General features: G+C 34.5%; 1 protein-coding gene across 4 annotated transcripts in view; it reads right to left on the bottom strand.

The window, feature by feature from the left end:
- Window positions 1-14015, bottom strand: part of LOC126707217 (4-hydroxy-3-methylbut-2-enyl diphosphate reductase, chloroplastic-like) — a 102467-nt gene extending 88452 nt beyond the window's left edge. The window contains exons 1-5 of one of the 4 annotated variants that reach the window (XM_050406807.1): window positions 10872-10923; window positions 7928-8124; window positions 7371-7550; window positions 7136-7267; window positions 6935-7009 (exon numbers count right to left, since the gene is read on the bottom strand). In XM_050406807.1, the coding sequence (XP_050262764.1) occupies window positions 6935-7009; window positions 7136-7267; window positions 7371-7550; window positions 7928-8124; window positions 10872-10908 (621 nt within the window). In that variant the 5' untranslated portion in view covers window positions 10909-10923. Of the gene's footprint in view, window positions 1-6934; window positions 7010-7135; window positions 7268-7370; window positions 7551-7927; window positions 8125-10871 lie in introns of those variants that run through there. The other 3 variants (XM_050406808.1, XM_050406809.1, XR_007648865.1) reach the window with 3 other exon arrangements.
- Between the last annotated feature and the right edge of the window lie 266 nt (window positions 14016-14281).

The raw sequence follows: 14281 nt of genomic DNA, 5'->3' as shown, positions 1-14281 counted from the left end.
AATGTAGCAATTGAATAGAAAATGACAAAACTAAAAAAACAAAACAAAGAAGAAACCAAGCAAGACCCAGTTTGCTTGTCAAAAAGAAGCAAAACCCAGTTAACATTGAGCAACAGCACAGCTACAAATAGGTGCTTTAGTCCATAACATGGAAAACAGTCTAGTCATGTCTAGTTAATCAGGTTGCGGTCTAAACGGGCTGGGTTAAAATACGGGCCATTTTAAACGAGTTGAAAACATGTTGAGTCAATCAAATTGCAAGTTAGACGAGTTCGGGATGACTTGTATTTTCACATGAAAAAAAAAAAAAATTAAAAAAAATGTCAAATTTTTAGAATGAATGAATCAAATCAATCAAAGAAACGAATTGTACATAATGCCCTTTTTTCCCCCCCGCTAAGTGGGCCCCTACTATTATTAGACTATTTGTGTTATTAGTATACATGTAAAAAGAAAAAAAACATAAAACCTTCCATATCTTTCCAATTCTGATAGTTTTGTGCATAACTAAAATTCTTTACACTCATAATAACAAAATCTTCCATGTTAATAACTCACAAGCATAATGCTTATAATTACAAATTTACAACTTGAGAGAGAGATAGATTTTAAGGAGCACAAAATGTATATATTAAGTTTACACACTTTTAATTCAAAGTTCACTAATGATATGGACTTTTGAACTTTTTCTTTTATTTTAGTTTTGTATTGTGCTAGTTAGACTTAGTGTTAGTAACTTAGTGTAGACATGTAATTGTAAATGATTTTGCGTTTTGTATTTTTTTCCTCTACTACTTAGTATTTAACTTAGTGTTAGATGGTTAATAGTGTAGACATGTAGTTGTAAATGCTTTTGCCTTTTGTTTTTTTTTTTCCTCTACTATTTGGTATTTAACTTTGTCTTAGACGTCCCCCTCAAAAAAAAAAAAAAAAAAAAAAAAAAAAAAAAAAAACTTTGTGTTAGACGTTTAATAGTGCAGAGTATAGTTGTAGATGCTTTTGCCTTTGTATTTATTTCCAATTAATTAATACTTTTTAATAAATGGGGGCATGGCCACTGCCACCAGTGGCTGCTAAATGGCTTAATAGTGTTTGTGCAATACTTTATGCATTTATGATTATACACCTAGCACATTGGTATGTAGTCTAAATATTTTTAGAAAAAAAAAAATTAAATGGGTCAATGGGTTGGTCAGGTTGCCCTACAAGAAACGGGCAGGCCACAGGTTGGCCCGTTTTTAAATAAGAAAAAATGGGCGAGTTCGAGTCGAGTTAGCAACTTTTGGTCCTTTTTCCATGTCTGTCCATTTTTGTTCTCTCTAGTTTTTCCCCAATTTGGAGAGAGAAAATTTTGGTGGGCTCGAGGAGAAAACAATCAGGCCCCACTAGTTTTTTTTCCTCCCCTCCCTTGAACCAAACACTCACAAAAAATGTTCTCTCCCATTTTCTCTCTCTCTCTCTCTCTCTCTCTTTTTTTGAGAAACAGGTCCATGCCTGAAAATTATTATTAAGAAATAGAACAATCCGCTAAAACAAAAGCGTCTACATCTGACGGAATATATTCCATCCAAACTAACAAAGAAAAAGAAAGCCTAGCTCTTTGGCCTAAAGCATGTGCAACAACATTGCCTTACCTAACGGTGTGAGAGAAATAAAAAATCCGAAATGAGTTTACATGAAATAAAGTGTCCCTAATTAAATGACCATAAGATGAGGAAAACAACTCGCCCTTTTGAAGAGCTTTGATACAAGTCTCCAACTCTCTCTTTTTTTTTTTTTTTTTTTTTCATCCTCCCAAAATCCACCCAACCAAACATACCTTAATACTAGGTAATATATAAAAAAAATTATCAAAAATTTAGTTATTTCTTTCTCATAAAAAATATTTTACCTTTGCAAATATTTTACCTCAAAACAAACAAAGCATTAGTGACTTAGTTTATCATTAGAGCATTGCAAAACAAAATTTCTTCAAAATATGCATACTCAAATACTCTATCTATCTCAAATAACAATATCTCTCTCAAAGCGTTAGTGACTTAGTGTAGCACAAAAATTTTAGATGGATGATTACACTGCACAATATTGTGAGTGTCTATTATATGTTCAAAACGCTAAAAAATAGGCATGATTTAGATTAAGCCTCCATGATAATGTTAGTGTGAAAAGAGCAATACCACACCACTACACACCCTTAGTGTAATGGTCACTTTACAAGTATAAGTACCACTATATTAGGATTTGAGAATCTCCGATAAATCACCTTCAATTTAGTTTCTATAGCGGCATAATAAAAGCCAATTAATTGCTCACCACAATCTTCATAACAAAGAAAGCCGACTCAAGTAATTTTTTTATTTTTATAGACTTGATTAGTATAAGTTTTTGTAGAGTGGAAGGCAAGAGTTAGGATTTTTTTTTTTTTTTTTGAGTAAAAGCAAGAAACAGGATTTAAGTCTTTAAAAGAGAACTTCATGCAAATATACACTTAGATTATACTAAATTATGATTTCTATCTATATAAATAAAAAATTAAAAAAAGAAAAAAAAAAACCAACAACAACAACAACAACAACGACTACTACTACTATAATAAAAGCCAATTAATTGCTCACCACAATCTTCATAACAAAGAAAGCCAACTCAAGTAAATTGGTTCTCAAAAAAAAAAAAAAAACCTCAAGTAATTTTTTTTTATAGACCTGATTAGTATAAGTTTTTGTAGAGTGGAAGGCAAGAATTGAAATTTTTTTTTTTTTTTTTGAGAAAAAGCAAGAAACGGGATTTAAGTCTTCAAAAGAGAACTTTATACATATATATACACTTAGATTATACTAAATTATGATTTCTATCAAAAAAAAAAAAAAAAAAAAAAACAACAACAACAACAACAACAACTACTACTACTACTACTACTACTATAAGGTTGTTACCCCCATCGACGCCGTGAGATCTACAACATCAATCACAGCAATCCAATGAAAAGTAAAATGGTTGCTAATCTAAGAATACATTGTTGTCATTCAGCAAAAAAAAAAATAATAATAATAAAGAATGCTTTGTTGTCCATTAGAAATTGAAAGTAACCTAAACAACTATCATCCAAAGCAGAGAAAAATTGTTGATGAATGATGTCATAAAACTAAGTGCCGAATTGGACAACCCATAAATAGAGATCTACAATTATTGTCCATAAATCCAAGCACCCATGGCCCACCAAGACCCTCCAAATAGGGGAGGCAATTTTTCCTCGCCCCGCTTAACCCGCCCCTCCCAGTTTCGCCCCGCGCAAGTTTTTCCCATCCCACAAAGTTGGTGAGGTGAGGATGGGGTAAGATTTTAGTCCCGCATCATGGGGTGGGGCGAGGATGGGTTTAGACTTTTTAGACTCACCCCGCCCCACGTTGCTAAGGGTTATAATTATAAAATTTTCATACCCTAAAACTCTACTATTTAAACAAACATATTAATATTAGCTTATTTTATTTTACCCAATGTGATTTTTTGCCTTTATTTTGTCATGTGCTATACTATGAGTTTTTTTTTTTTTTTTTAAATGATTGTCTTGTTAAACGTATGGATATATTACTCAATTTTTTCTAAAATTAATTTGATTTTATGGGATAAATTTAATTGTAATTTCAAGTATATTTTTATTAATGAAATAGGTTTCATTAAAAAATTTGTACTAGTTGTAAGGTAAATTAACAAAAAATAGAGTTTTACAAGGTGAGGTGGGACTTCGCAGGGCCCCAAGGGGTAAGGATAGGGTAAGAAAATTTTCCTCGTCCTGTGGGGTGGAGATGGGAAAAGACAAAATCTTGCGGGCAGGGCGAAGACCCCATCCTTCAGACCTGCCCCGCCCCATTGCCATCCCTACCTCCAAAAACCCAACAACCCATCCACAACAAATAACCCAAACACCACCTAGAAGACAAACCATATGTTCCTTTTTGTACCAAACATATAACAAAAGGTAACATATATACACACACAATATTACTGTGAAATGTCGCATATCTCCATAAAGGAAATCATAATAGAGAAAGTCACCAATTATAGATCTACATTATAGGTAGATAGAAAAACAAAGATTCCATAATATAAGTTAACAACACTACATAGGATAGGAGATGCATATTCGGTAACAATACTATAATAGACTAAACCCAATGGGTTGATCATCAAAAAAAAAAAAAAACCCAATGGGCTCCTCATTTAACAATTTTAGGGCCTCTCGTTCAAAAAATAGGGATCTTTGTCTTTGAAAATATTTGTCGATTATATCTAGTGATTAATTAATAGTTTTGAACCCAAAGGGAGACAGAACCGATAAAATAATCCTCTAATTTATTTAACAATTTGATAAATAAAAATATACAATATTATGGACAGACAAATGCCATCTCCATTGAAGTAATTAACAGCTTGGGAGATACAAAAAATGTTCAAAACATCTTATAGACCTTTGCAACATGAGGTGATGGGTGTTTGCCAGCAACACTTAAGTCCATAACCAGATTGTTTGGACCAAAATGAACCGAATGGACCAAAGTGAATCAAAATAGATCGAAGAGGACCAATGATTACATTAATATTATATTCCTAAAAGTCTAGGGAAACACTCTTAATGTACATTTTGCCATAAATAATACAGAAGTCAAGCAGTGATTGAATTAATTAGTACCAATGGGTAAGGAATGGAATTCAATCTTGACAAATTTATAAGTTATATCAAAATGTGCGGTAAGATAGACTCATTCCTATATTCCCGCACGCACGTGAAAGTGCACTAACATCCCCACAAAAATTACATCACTTTCCATCATATGTGTAGCAAAAATTATATAGACCAAAGAAATTAAAGTCCGGACACCATTATTGACTGATTTTCAAGGATTTGGTTATTTTCATCTACTTCGCTGTACTACAATTTGATCTCTCTCTCTCTCTCTTCATTGAGATGTTTCTCGTGGACAGCTGTATCTTGGCTAGATTGCTAGAACTATCAATTGAACTAGTTTTCGTACATTTTTTTTTCGAAAAGTTCAATTGATCTAAAAGCAACTTGGACATATTGTTTACACCAAGTGAAAGTAGGTAAATTGAACAGAAGTTTCGAGCAGACCAAGAAGCAGACTTCACTGTCAAAACAGATGACAAATTCACCAATGCCCTACACTCCCTTTCCAGTAAACGTCTTCAAAGAATCAACTTGAAAACATAATTACCTCTAGATATCATGTACACAAGTAATGCTAGAGGCTTTTTTCACAACTTACTTTGCAAGTTGCTGAGGTGAGTATTACAAAATCATTTTTACATGGCTCCCCACAGACTGACATCATGTTTATTGTGCACCATTCACAACATACCACCTCAGTAGTTTTGAAAATTTTTGGGTCACTAAGCATATTAATTAAGAAATTCAAAACATGATAGCCACAATAACCATAACCTTCAATACAACACAAAAATTTGATGGTACATTGGGACTGCATAACATAGATTCTTCAATTATACTCCTGTTTAGTTGTATGGTTACACTGATGCTCTTGCAAATGTATACATCTGAAGCTAAACTAATTACACAAGTTGCAAGGCCACTTCACGTTTGATGTCGAACACTTTGATAAGGGCATCCTCAGCAACCTAGTTAAAATCGAAATTATTATATCACTTCTATAGCCAATATCATTAAAAATTCAGCATGGCATATAATGGCTGGGAGTTACCCTAGCTTATGACAAAGGATTGCCATGGTAAAAAAAAACATTCTTCTACTGTAATAAAATTACCTTATCTGGAGCAGAGGCACCAGATGTCACACCAATTGTTATGGGACCCTCTGGTAGAAAGTTTTCTTTCTCAACCGACTCCCCATGCTATTGCAAAGTCACATTGAAACAATTCAAAGACAAGTATTTAGAGAAAAGGAGGGGGGGAGAGAAAGAAAATGGGAAACATTGGAACTCTATGCATTCATACTCACATTCAGCTTATATGCAATTTTGTTGCCAGGACCTATTCTCTTCTCACTGTCAATCCAGTATGAGGGGATTCCACGTTCTTCTGCAATCTCTTGTAGGTGCGAGGTGTTGCTTGAGTTCCAACCACCAATCACCAACATTAGATCTAACTTTTGCTCTACCAGCTTGTACATTGCATCTTGGCGCTCCTAACAGTGAAACAAATTACTAAATTAGTTGAAGTCCACCTGAAAAATCAGAAAGCCTGGGACATAAACATATTGGGTGGCAGCTGTCTCAAGGCAGATTAGCTTTTGGCTAAAATGCAAGTTGGTTATGCTACACAAGGGCATATGAGTGGGTAGATGAAGGGCTGCTAATGGGTGTTAGGAGAACATCTTCTCTCTTCCTTTATTGTATTTTAGTACAGCCAACAAGAAGGATAAGGTGAAGATTGTGATCATACGAAGAAAGATTACATATTCTTAAAATTGTTGAACACAACATTTTAATATAATTTTAATGGAAAAGCAATACCATGCACCAAGAAAGGAGAAAATTACTTGAGTAGCATCACAAATGGTATTGAAGCTTAAGAAGTGCTCATTAACATTTTCCACTCCATACTTGCGCATCATTGTCCTTTCTACTAATTTACCTGTCAAATGATTTTTTTCCTCTTTTTGGGTAAGTGAAAACTACATAAAAATATCACAAGTAACAACTTCTTGTAAAAATAGAAACTGAAGTAGTTTAAGTGCATAACTAACCAATCTCTTCTGTTTCTCCCTTGAGCATTGTTGTCTGATTTGCAATGCCAAGCTTTACCAGGTCACTATCTGGATCAAACTCCTTTGAAACTGCATATTTAAATTCTGCAGGCAAGCCAATGATTATCACTAAAACCTTGCATTATACCAAAAGTAGTTGACATTAAAGCTCAAATCAGAAACAAAAATCTTTACCTTTAGAAATTCCTCTTTGGTTGAGCTAGATCCATTAAGTTCACCCCCAAGAATGTAGTCACACACATACATTGCCTGCATTCATTAAAAAGTTCATAGTAAAAGCATATTTCTTGAACAAAAATGTACGTACAGTTCTACACCAAAAACAATGAAATATAATAAAACAGAGTAAAATTATTATCTGCATCTTGGACAAACCTCTGTCATATTCTTGACAATAATATACTTCCCAGCAAAAGATGCAGTTGCTACTGTTTCCTCATGAGCATATTTACCATGAATGATTGAGGTGTAATCTCCTTTCTTGTACTTCTCAACAGTATTCCAGACCTCCACACAAATTTATTAAGTATCATCTGAATATAAAAAGGAATACTTTTTTTTTTTTTTTTAAATGCATGACAAAACAGAGGCCAATATCTGCAAAAGGTACCTTAGACACCCATGGGCAAGTTGTATCAACAATTTGTACATTTTTGTCACTCAAAGTCAACATCTCATCCACTGCAGCTCTAAAAGCAGTCAAAATAACAACATCACCCTTATCAACAACTTCAAATTGCTTCTTCCCTTCCTCAAGGGGAATATTCTGCACTTCCATCTCCTCCAAACGCTGTGATAAAGATTTAAAATTTCATTAGCAAAATTAGTTAAAACCAAATATAGAACAAATACCATATAAACCAATGAGGAACTTCTTCGCAACATATTACACAATATCCAAACTTAAGGAAATTCCCTGAAGTGCCTAGAGAAAGGATTATTTTCTTAAAAAGGTCTCTTATTATGCAGTCGGTAAAGTAGTAAACTCATGACTAACATAATTATCAGCTATAAATAAAACATCAGTAGTTTCAAAAGGCATATAACCACAGTTGACTACTTCCATTTTTCTCAAAATTCAGCACCAGAAAACAGAAAAAGAAACCAAAACTGGGCAAGTTCCTTTCAAATTCAAGCGTATGAAGGCCAAGTATAAGATTGAAAGACCTTATTAACAGTCGGGTTGTGAATAATCTCATTGGTGACCCAAATCCTCTCATCCGGAAACTGTTTCCTCGCCTCATAAGCAATCTGAACAGCCTGCTCAACAGCCCAGCAAAAGCCATACGCTTCCACCAATTTCACAGTAACATTTCCCCATTTATACTCATATCCATTCTCCTTCAAAGTCTTTATGATATCACCTGAAATTTCCCACGCAAAAATATTAGCACAGGAACTAGAGATGTTTTTTTCTGAGACTGATCCTGGTGTGCCAAATTATGCTGGATTTGGGGCTCTAATGCTCACAACTTGCAGAAGTTGTCTATCATATTCACAGGTCAAATTTCTTTACTTGATAGAGGTTTGCTGTATATGTTTCAAAACTTGTAATTATATACCTGAATTTTTATCAAGGTTCATAATAGTGTTATAGTTGGTCATACTAATCAGGCTATGATTACAATTTACATATTGATGCCTGCCATAATAATCAGGAATCTCACTTTTATTATATCTTTAGTAATAAACCAAAGTTGGAATGTTTTTCTACTCTAGTCTAATCTAAATGTATATGTGTGTGAAGCTCACTCTTAGAAACTTGAATCCCGGCCTTTACTCTCGACACCCCCACAAGCACTTATACTTGTAGGGGATATAAATTTATAAATTGTAATTCCTGGTCTATCTCTCATCATCTATTTATGGGTAACTTTTTTTTTTTTTTTTCTTGAACTATTTTTGGGTAACTGAAAGTGTTCATATTGACAAATTACTGTAATCTACAAAAGGGTAATTAAAACAATAACTCTAGGCAGAAGCAGATATCTAGTTCTTGAGCCAGAACTAAGATGAGAAGTGGCCTTTAGTGAACAACAACTGGGAAAAAACTTAAGATTGTGCAAAGCTTGAAACATGCCCTAACATCCTCAAAAAAGGTGTGTGATTACATACCTACTATATTTCAGCATGCATGTGAAATATGCCCTAACATCCTCAAAAAAATTAGAGGACCATCACTTTCCATCATATGGTAAGTGGAGCAAATTATATTACCCAAGAACTATAAGTCAAGAATTTCAACAACTCTGTTGTACTAGAATTATGATTTTTCTCCTGTGTGTGTGTTAAGATGTTTCTCATTGACAGCTTGTGTAATTGTCGTTAGAACTATCAACTGAGCCATTTTGCTCTTCTTTATGAAACTTCTAATTCCATTCTTTTTTTCATCTCCTAATACAACAATGACGTAGCTCAATTATTAATTCCCAATTGATAATCTTCATCGAATCATACAAAGTAATTAACTACTTGGTAAACAAATTATTTAACCAATTGCAGATAGAAAAAAATATTGTTAAGCATTGAAAAGAAAAAGAACAAAAAGGACTAAGAAAATAGTGCATTCACTGATGTACCGATGATAACTACTCTTGAGTACAATCACAGCAGAATTTACTGCCAAAACTGATAACAAATTCGTAAATGCCTCCTTTCCATGATATCTTTGAAGAAAAAAACTAACGGCTAGATATTATATTCCATGTTCATTTTCAAAACCGAAGGCTGTCAGATCAGTAAACTTAAGTTTAGAATACCAATTTAGAACCTCATTCTCTCTCCCTTATGTGTGTGTTTGTGGCTTAGTAATATTATTCAGTCTCACTTGTAGAGAAATCAAGATTCAAATCTCCCACCTAACTTCTTGTAAAAATGAAAAAAAAAAAAAAAAAAAGAACCTTAAGAAATCAATATAAGATAATTGATCCCAATCACAGACTTATTAAGTAGTGTCCCAAGATACCTTCCTCCAAATCAATGGCAGCTCTATGAATTTTATTTTAGGGTGGTCAATAAGAAATTTAAATTATACAAAATCTAATAAAGCGATAACTTGAATATTTGCTACAATTGTGAGTCAAGTCACTAAAGAGAGCAAAATTGTTGTGATTGCAAAGCCAAAAAAAGTATAACTGTCATCACTATCAAAGAGAACTCACAACCACAATATTTTTCATAGTACCATTTTTTAAGGAAAAATGAAATTAGAGATTATTTTATTGAATATGTTGAATGATCTACAAATTTAAATGATTAGCGATTTTTTATCTTTTTGTTTTATAATAGGCTTTTTGTTGAACAATTTGTTCACTTGTTGATTGGTATTGTCTTGTTTTTGTTTGGTTTATGTTTGTTGTTATTTGGGCTAATATTTATTGTTGTTATCTAAGATTTTTTTTTAAAAAAATAATAAAAGGGATTAAGGATTATGTTTGGGGGGCAGAATTAATTTTGGAGTAATGCTACGTCCATAATATTTTTACAATAAATCTTATGCAAAAAATTGTTATTGATGGGTAAAAAAATAATATCGGTATTTGAGTCAAATTAGAATTAGCAACAGCTTATTACATTGACTTTGTTGTGAAATTATTATTAAAATGTTGTGAATATAACATTACTCTTATTTTTGTTGAACCCAAATTTTTGTAATTCTCAAGTCAGGGTATTCAATATTTTTATTAGATTGGTCACAATAGGTTAGTTTAGCATATAATATTTTTTTAACAAGTGTATATATACATTTTTTTGCAAGTCAGGGTGGTCCTGTGACCACCCTAGCTTGCATGTGGAGTCGTCAGTGCTCCAAACCAAAATGAATTTATCATCATAAACTACGTCTACAATATTTTTACAACAAATCACAGGTGGCTAATTGTTATTGGTTCAAATTTGAAACTAACACTAAGATTACTTTTTTGCCTTAACAATAATAACCAATAACAACTTGCCACTTAGGATTTGTTGTAAAAATGTTGTAGACATATCATTTCTCTAAATTATTAGAAAGTTTATTTTATTTATTTTATATTTTTAAGTAGCAGTAAAGATTTAAAAGCTAGGATAATTAGGGATGTAGAAAAAGTAACAAGTACACCGCATATCATACCAGCAATATGTGAACTAAAGGACGAACAGAGGAGCATTGACCCCCCTCAGGACTCTGCCCCCGCCAAAACATAGCATAACAAATGAAGCCTCTCAACTTCTACTCTCTCGGTAAGTTGGGTCAAGAGGTGGATAGACTTGGAGCTTACATCCATTCCTCATCTGATTCTGCAACTGTTGAACCATCTTTGCCAATGTTGGACCAGGATATAAAACATCCACATTCCAAATGGCAGTCAACCAACGTAGTTCTTCAGGGGGCATAAAAAAAAAATCACAACACTCGATGATCAAACGTTGAAGCCTTGGCATTTCACCTTTCCCCATAGAGCAATGTACAACTTGCATTTTTGCCATTTTAAAGACTTCAAGTTGACAAAAACTTCTTTCATCACAATCGAGGGTGATCTGATGATGGCCATCTCCTACTACTTTGAGTATTCGAAGGTTTGTAAGGCTACCCAACACTCTCATCACGCCACCACCAAATAAGTTTGCGCCTACAAATATGGTTATCTTTGTGAGTGTCAAGTGGAATGAAGTTGGACTTGAAAGCAACATAAGTTCATAAATCTTCAAAGTTTGTAAATGCCGCAAGGGATGGAGGCTTGACAAAAGTCCTGACTCCGTCCATCTTATAGAATGCAATTCTAATTTTCGTACATTAGGAAATCTGGCCTTGGCAAAGAGACTCTCAATGTCTTCATTTATAGCTATACCAGTAAGGACTTGAAGATTCGGTAAAGTCACTGTATTGTCAGTTCTCGGTAGAGATGTTGGCCCATCCAAGTACAAATGTCTTAATTTTTGTAACTTCCATATCCCTTTAGGCAAGCATTTTATTTTATAATTTGTCCTTTCAGAATTTCTCAGGTCCAACGTCTCTAGATTACAAAGGCTGCATATGGAATCTGGAATGACATGAAGCTCTCCAGATTGAATGCTCAAGTACCTTAAAAGGATCAGGTTTTCAATTTTGTTGGGGATCAAACAACAAATGCCCATATTACTAAGCTCTACCACCCGAACCAATTTGTTAGTTTCACATAGCCATTTCAAGTAGTTGCTTTTATCAAGAGGACTCTCGAGCTTGACAACCTCCTCAAAGCCTATGAAAGAACGACTATTTGAAGGCTCACAAGGGTTGGAAGAAATGTCTGGATGGTTGGCACTGTGGATGGAAATTCTACGGGATTTGCTCATGGGTGAAAGGTTAACATTTGAACGAACCTCAAGAAACTTCTCTTCAGCACTCACCGATATACAGAGGTGTCGTAGAAGATCATGGATACGACATGTTTTGACTCCTCCATCAAGCCTCTTCGTTGCTATTTGAATCAAGCTTTGATCAATGAGTTCCTCCAAGTAGTCCTCAGCAACATCCTCCATATTTCTACTCCCAGTTTGCTGTATGAATCCCTCAGCTATCCAAAGTCGGATTAGTTGCATCACTGGTATCTCAAAGTCTTTTGGGTAGATACCAAAATATAGAAAGCACGGTTTCAAGTGTTGGGATAGGTGGTTGTAGCTTAAAGCCAATATGTCTCTGCAAAATGATTTATTCTGATCCAGATACCAATTGACATGGCCAATCAATTTCAACCATGTTCGATGTGTTTTCTCCTTATTTGCCAAAAAACCTCCCAATACCACAATTGCAAGTGGTAAACCATGGCAGTTTTTTACAATTTGTCTCCCTAGAGTTTCAAGTTCCGGAGGACATGTATCTCCCCGAAACACCTTCTTAGAGAAGAGCTCCCAACTTTTATCTTGGTCAAGTAATTGGAGTTCATAAGGGGGAATATAAATACTATTATTATGACTACTTGCATGTAATGCTACTTCTTTTATTCTGCTAGTAATCAATATTCTACTTCCATTCAAGTTTTTAGGAAAGGCAGTACTTACCTCATTCCATACTTCAGTTTTCCAGATGTCGTCCATGACAAGTAGGTACCTCTTGTCTTTCAAGTAATGGAACAACGCACTTTTCAATTCATCGTCATTCAAATCTTGCAATCCTTCACCATTCTTCCTGTAAATACCTCGCACGAAACCCGACAAGGAATTTCTCAGTGTATGGTCTTGTATGTGTTCCAAGAACTCAAACAATGCCTTTCTGAATTCTTCATCATTCATTTCCACGGTACCTTTCAAGTCTTCAACTAGTGTCCCTTTCAGTTTATCCTTGTTTAAGTTATACTTAGTTTCCAAACCATGGAGTAATTCGTCTTTCAATTCGACTTTCAACATAAATTTTTTCAGTTTTGGCATTGGTGTCACATTCTTCAAAATTTCAAGCAACAGGTCTTTGATTCTATATTCTTGAGAGACATAAACCCACCCTTGGACATCAAAGTAGTTCTTGACATTATTATTGTTGTAGATCTTCCTAGCAAGAGTTGTCTTACCTAGACCCCCCATGCCAATGATTGAAACAACGTTATGTTGCAAATTCCCTTCAATAAGCTGCTTCACCAATGCCTCTGTGTCATGACCAAAGCCCACCACATGATCTTCCTCTACATATCTCCTGCGCCTGTGCAGTATCTCCTCGGCTTCTGCATCTCCTCCAGATGATTCAGCTATTTCTATGCCATACTTGCTCCTATTGTTGTAAGTTTCCTTGATCAAGTTCTTGATGCTCTCTATCTTGTGTGCTACCTCATGAAGTGCGATTGCTTTGTCAAAGAAATGGATTACCTTCCTTGGCTTGCTTCTTTTCCTGTGCTTGGTCATGGTTATGATGAATGTATCAATAACATCCTCAGCCTCATAGGCTACGTCCCTGATTTGGTTGACCAACTCCTTCACCAAGCCACTGTCATGCCGCTTCCCTTCAGTATTTTGGAGGAAGACGTTGACCAGAGACAGCTCGTTCTTAAGTAATTTGACTTGATCCTCTACTCCAGCTAGCAAGTTTGATTCTTGGGAAAGCAACTGAGTCAGGTTCTGCAACAGGAAAGTCACAACAGCGTCTGCCATATCTGCTTATTTCGTTTCTTTGTGAGTAAAACACTAGAACTTGTACAAGAATTACAGATTTTTTTTCTTTCTTTGGGGGATAATCCGGAAGGGTGAAGGAAAGTGTTTTATTCATGTTGACTCAATGTCATGTGGACTTCGAAGTTGGAAATGAAGGGTTGGTGTGAAGATGAAAATTCTTGGCAGGAACATTTTGTGGTGCAAATTCATTATGTCCTGTCACCTGTGGGACCAATTTGCTTATGATAGACACGCAATTTGCTATGATTTTGTTTCACAATGGTTGAAAGTTGAAACTAATTGCAGACCCGCGCTAAAAGTAAAGGCACGCTATGAGAATGAAGGAGACACTGAGGTTTCTTATTAACTCTTGATTACATTTTTGGAGAAAGAAACTAATGGATTTTATTAATAAAAAACAACTAC

This window comes from Quercus robur, chromosome 11, assembly GCF_932294415.1.
Source record: "Quercus robur chromosome 11, dhQueRobu3.1, whole genome shotgun sequence".
Taxonomy (NCBI): Eukaryota; Viridiplantae; Streptophyta; class Magnoliopsida; order Fagales; family Fagaceae; genus Quercus; species Quercus robur.
The sequence above is the reverse complement of the archived record's forward strand: the minus strand, read 5'-3'. Positions and strand labels throughout refer to the sequence as shown.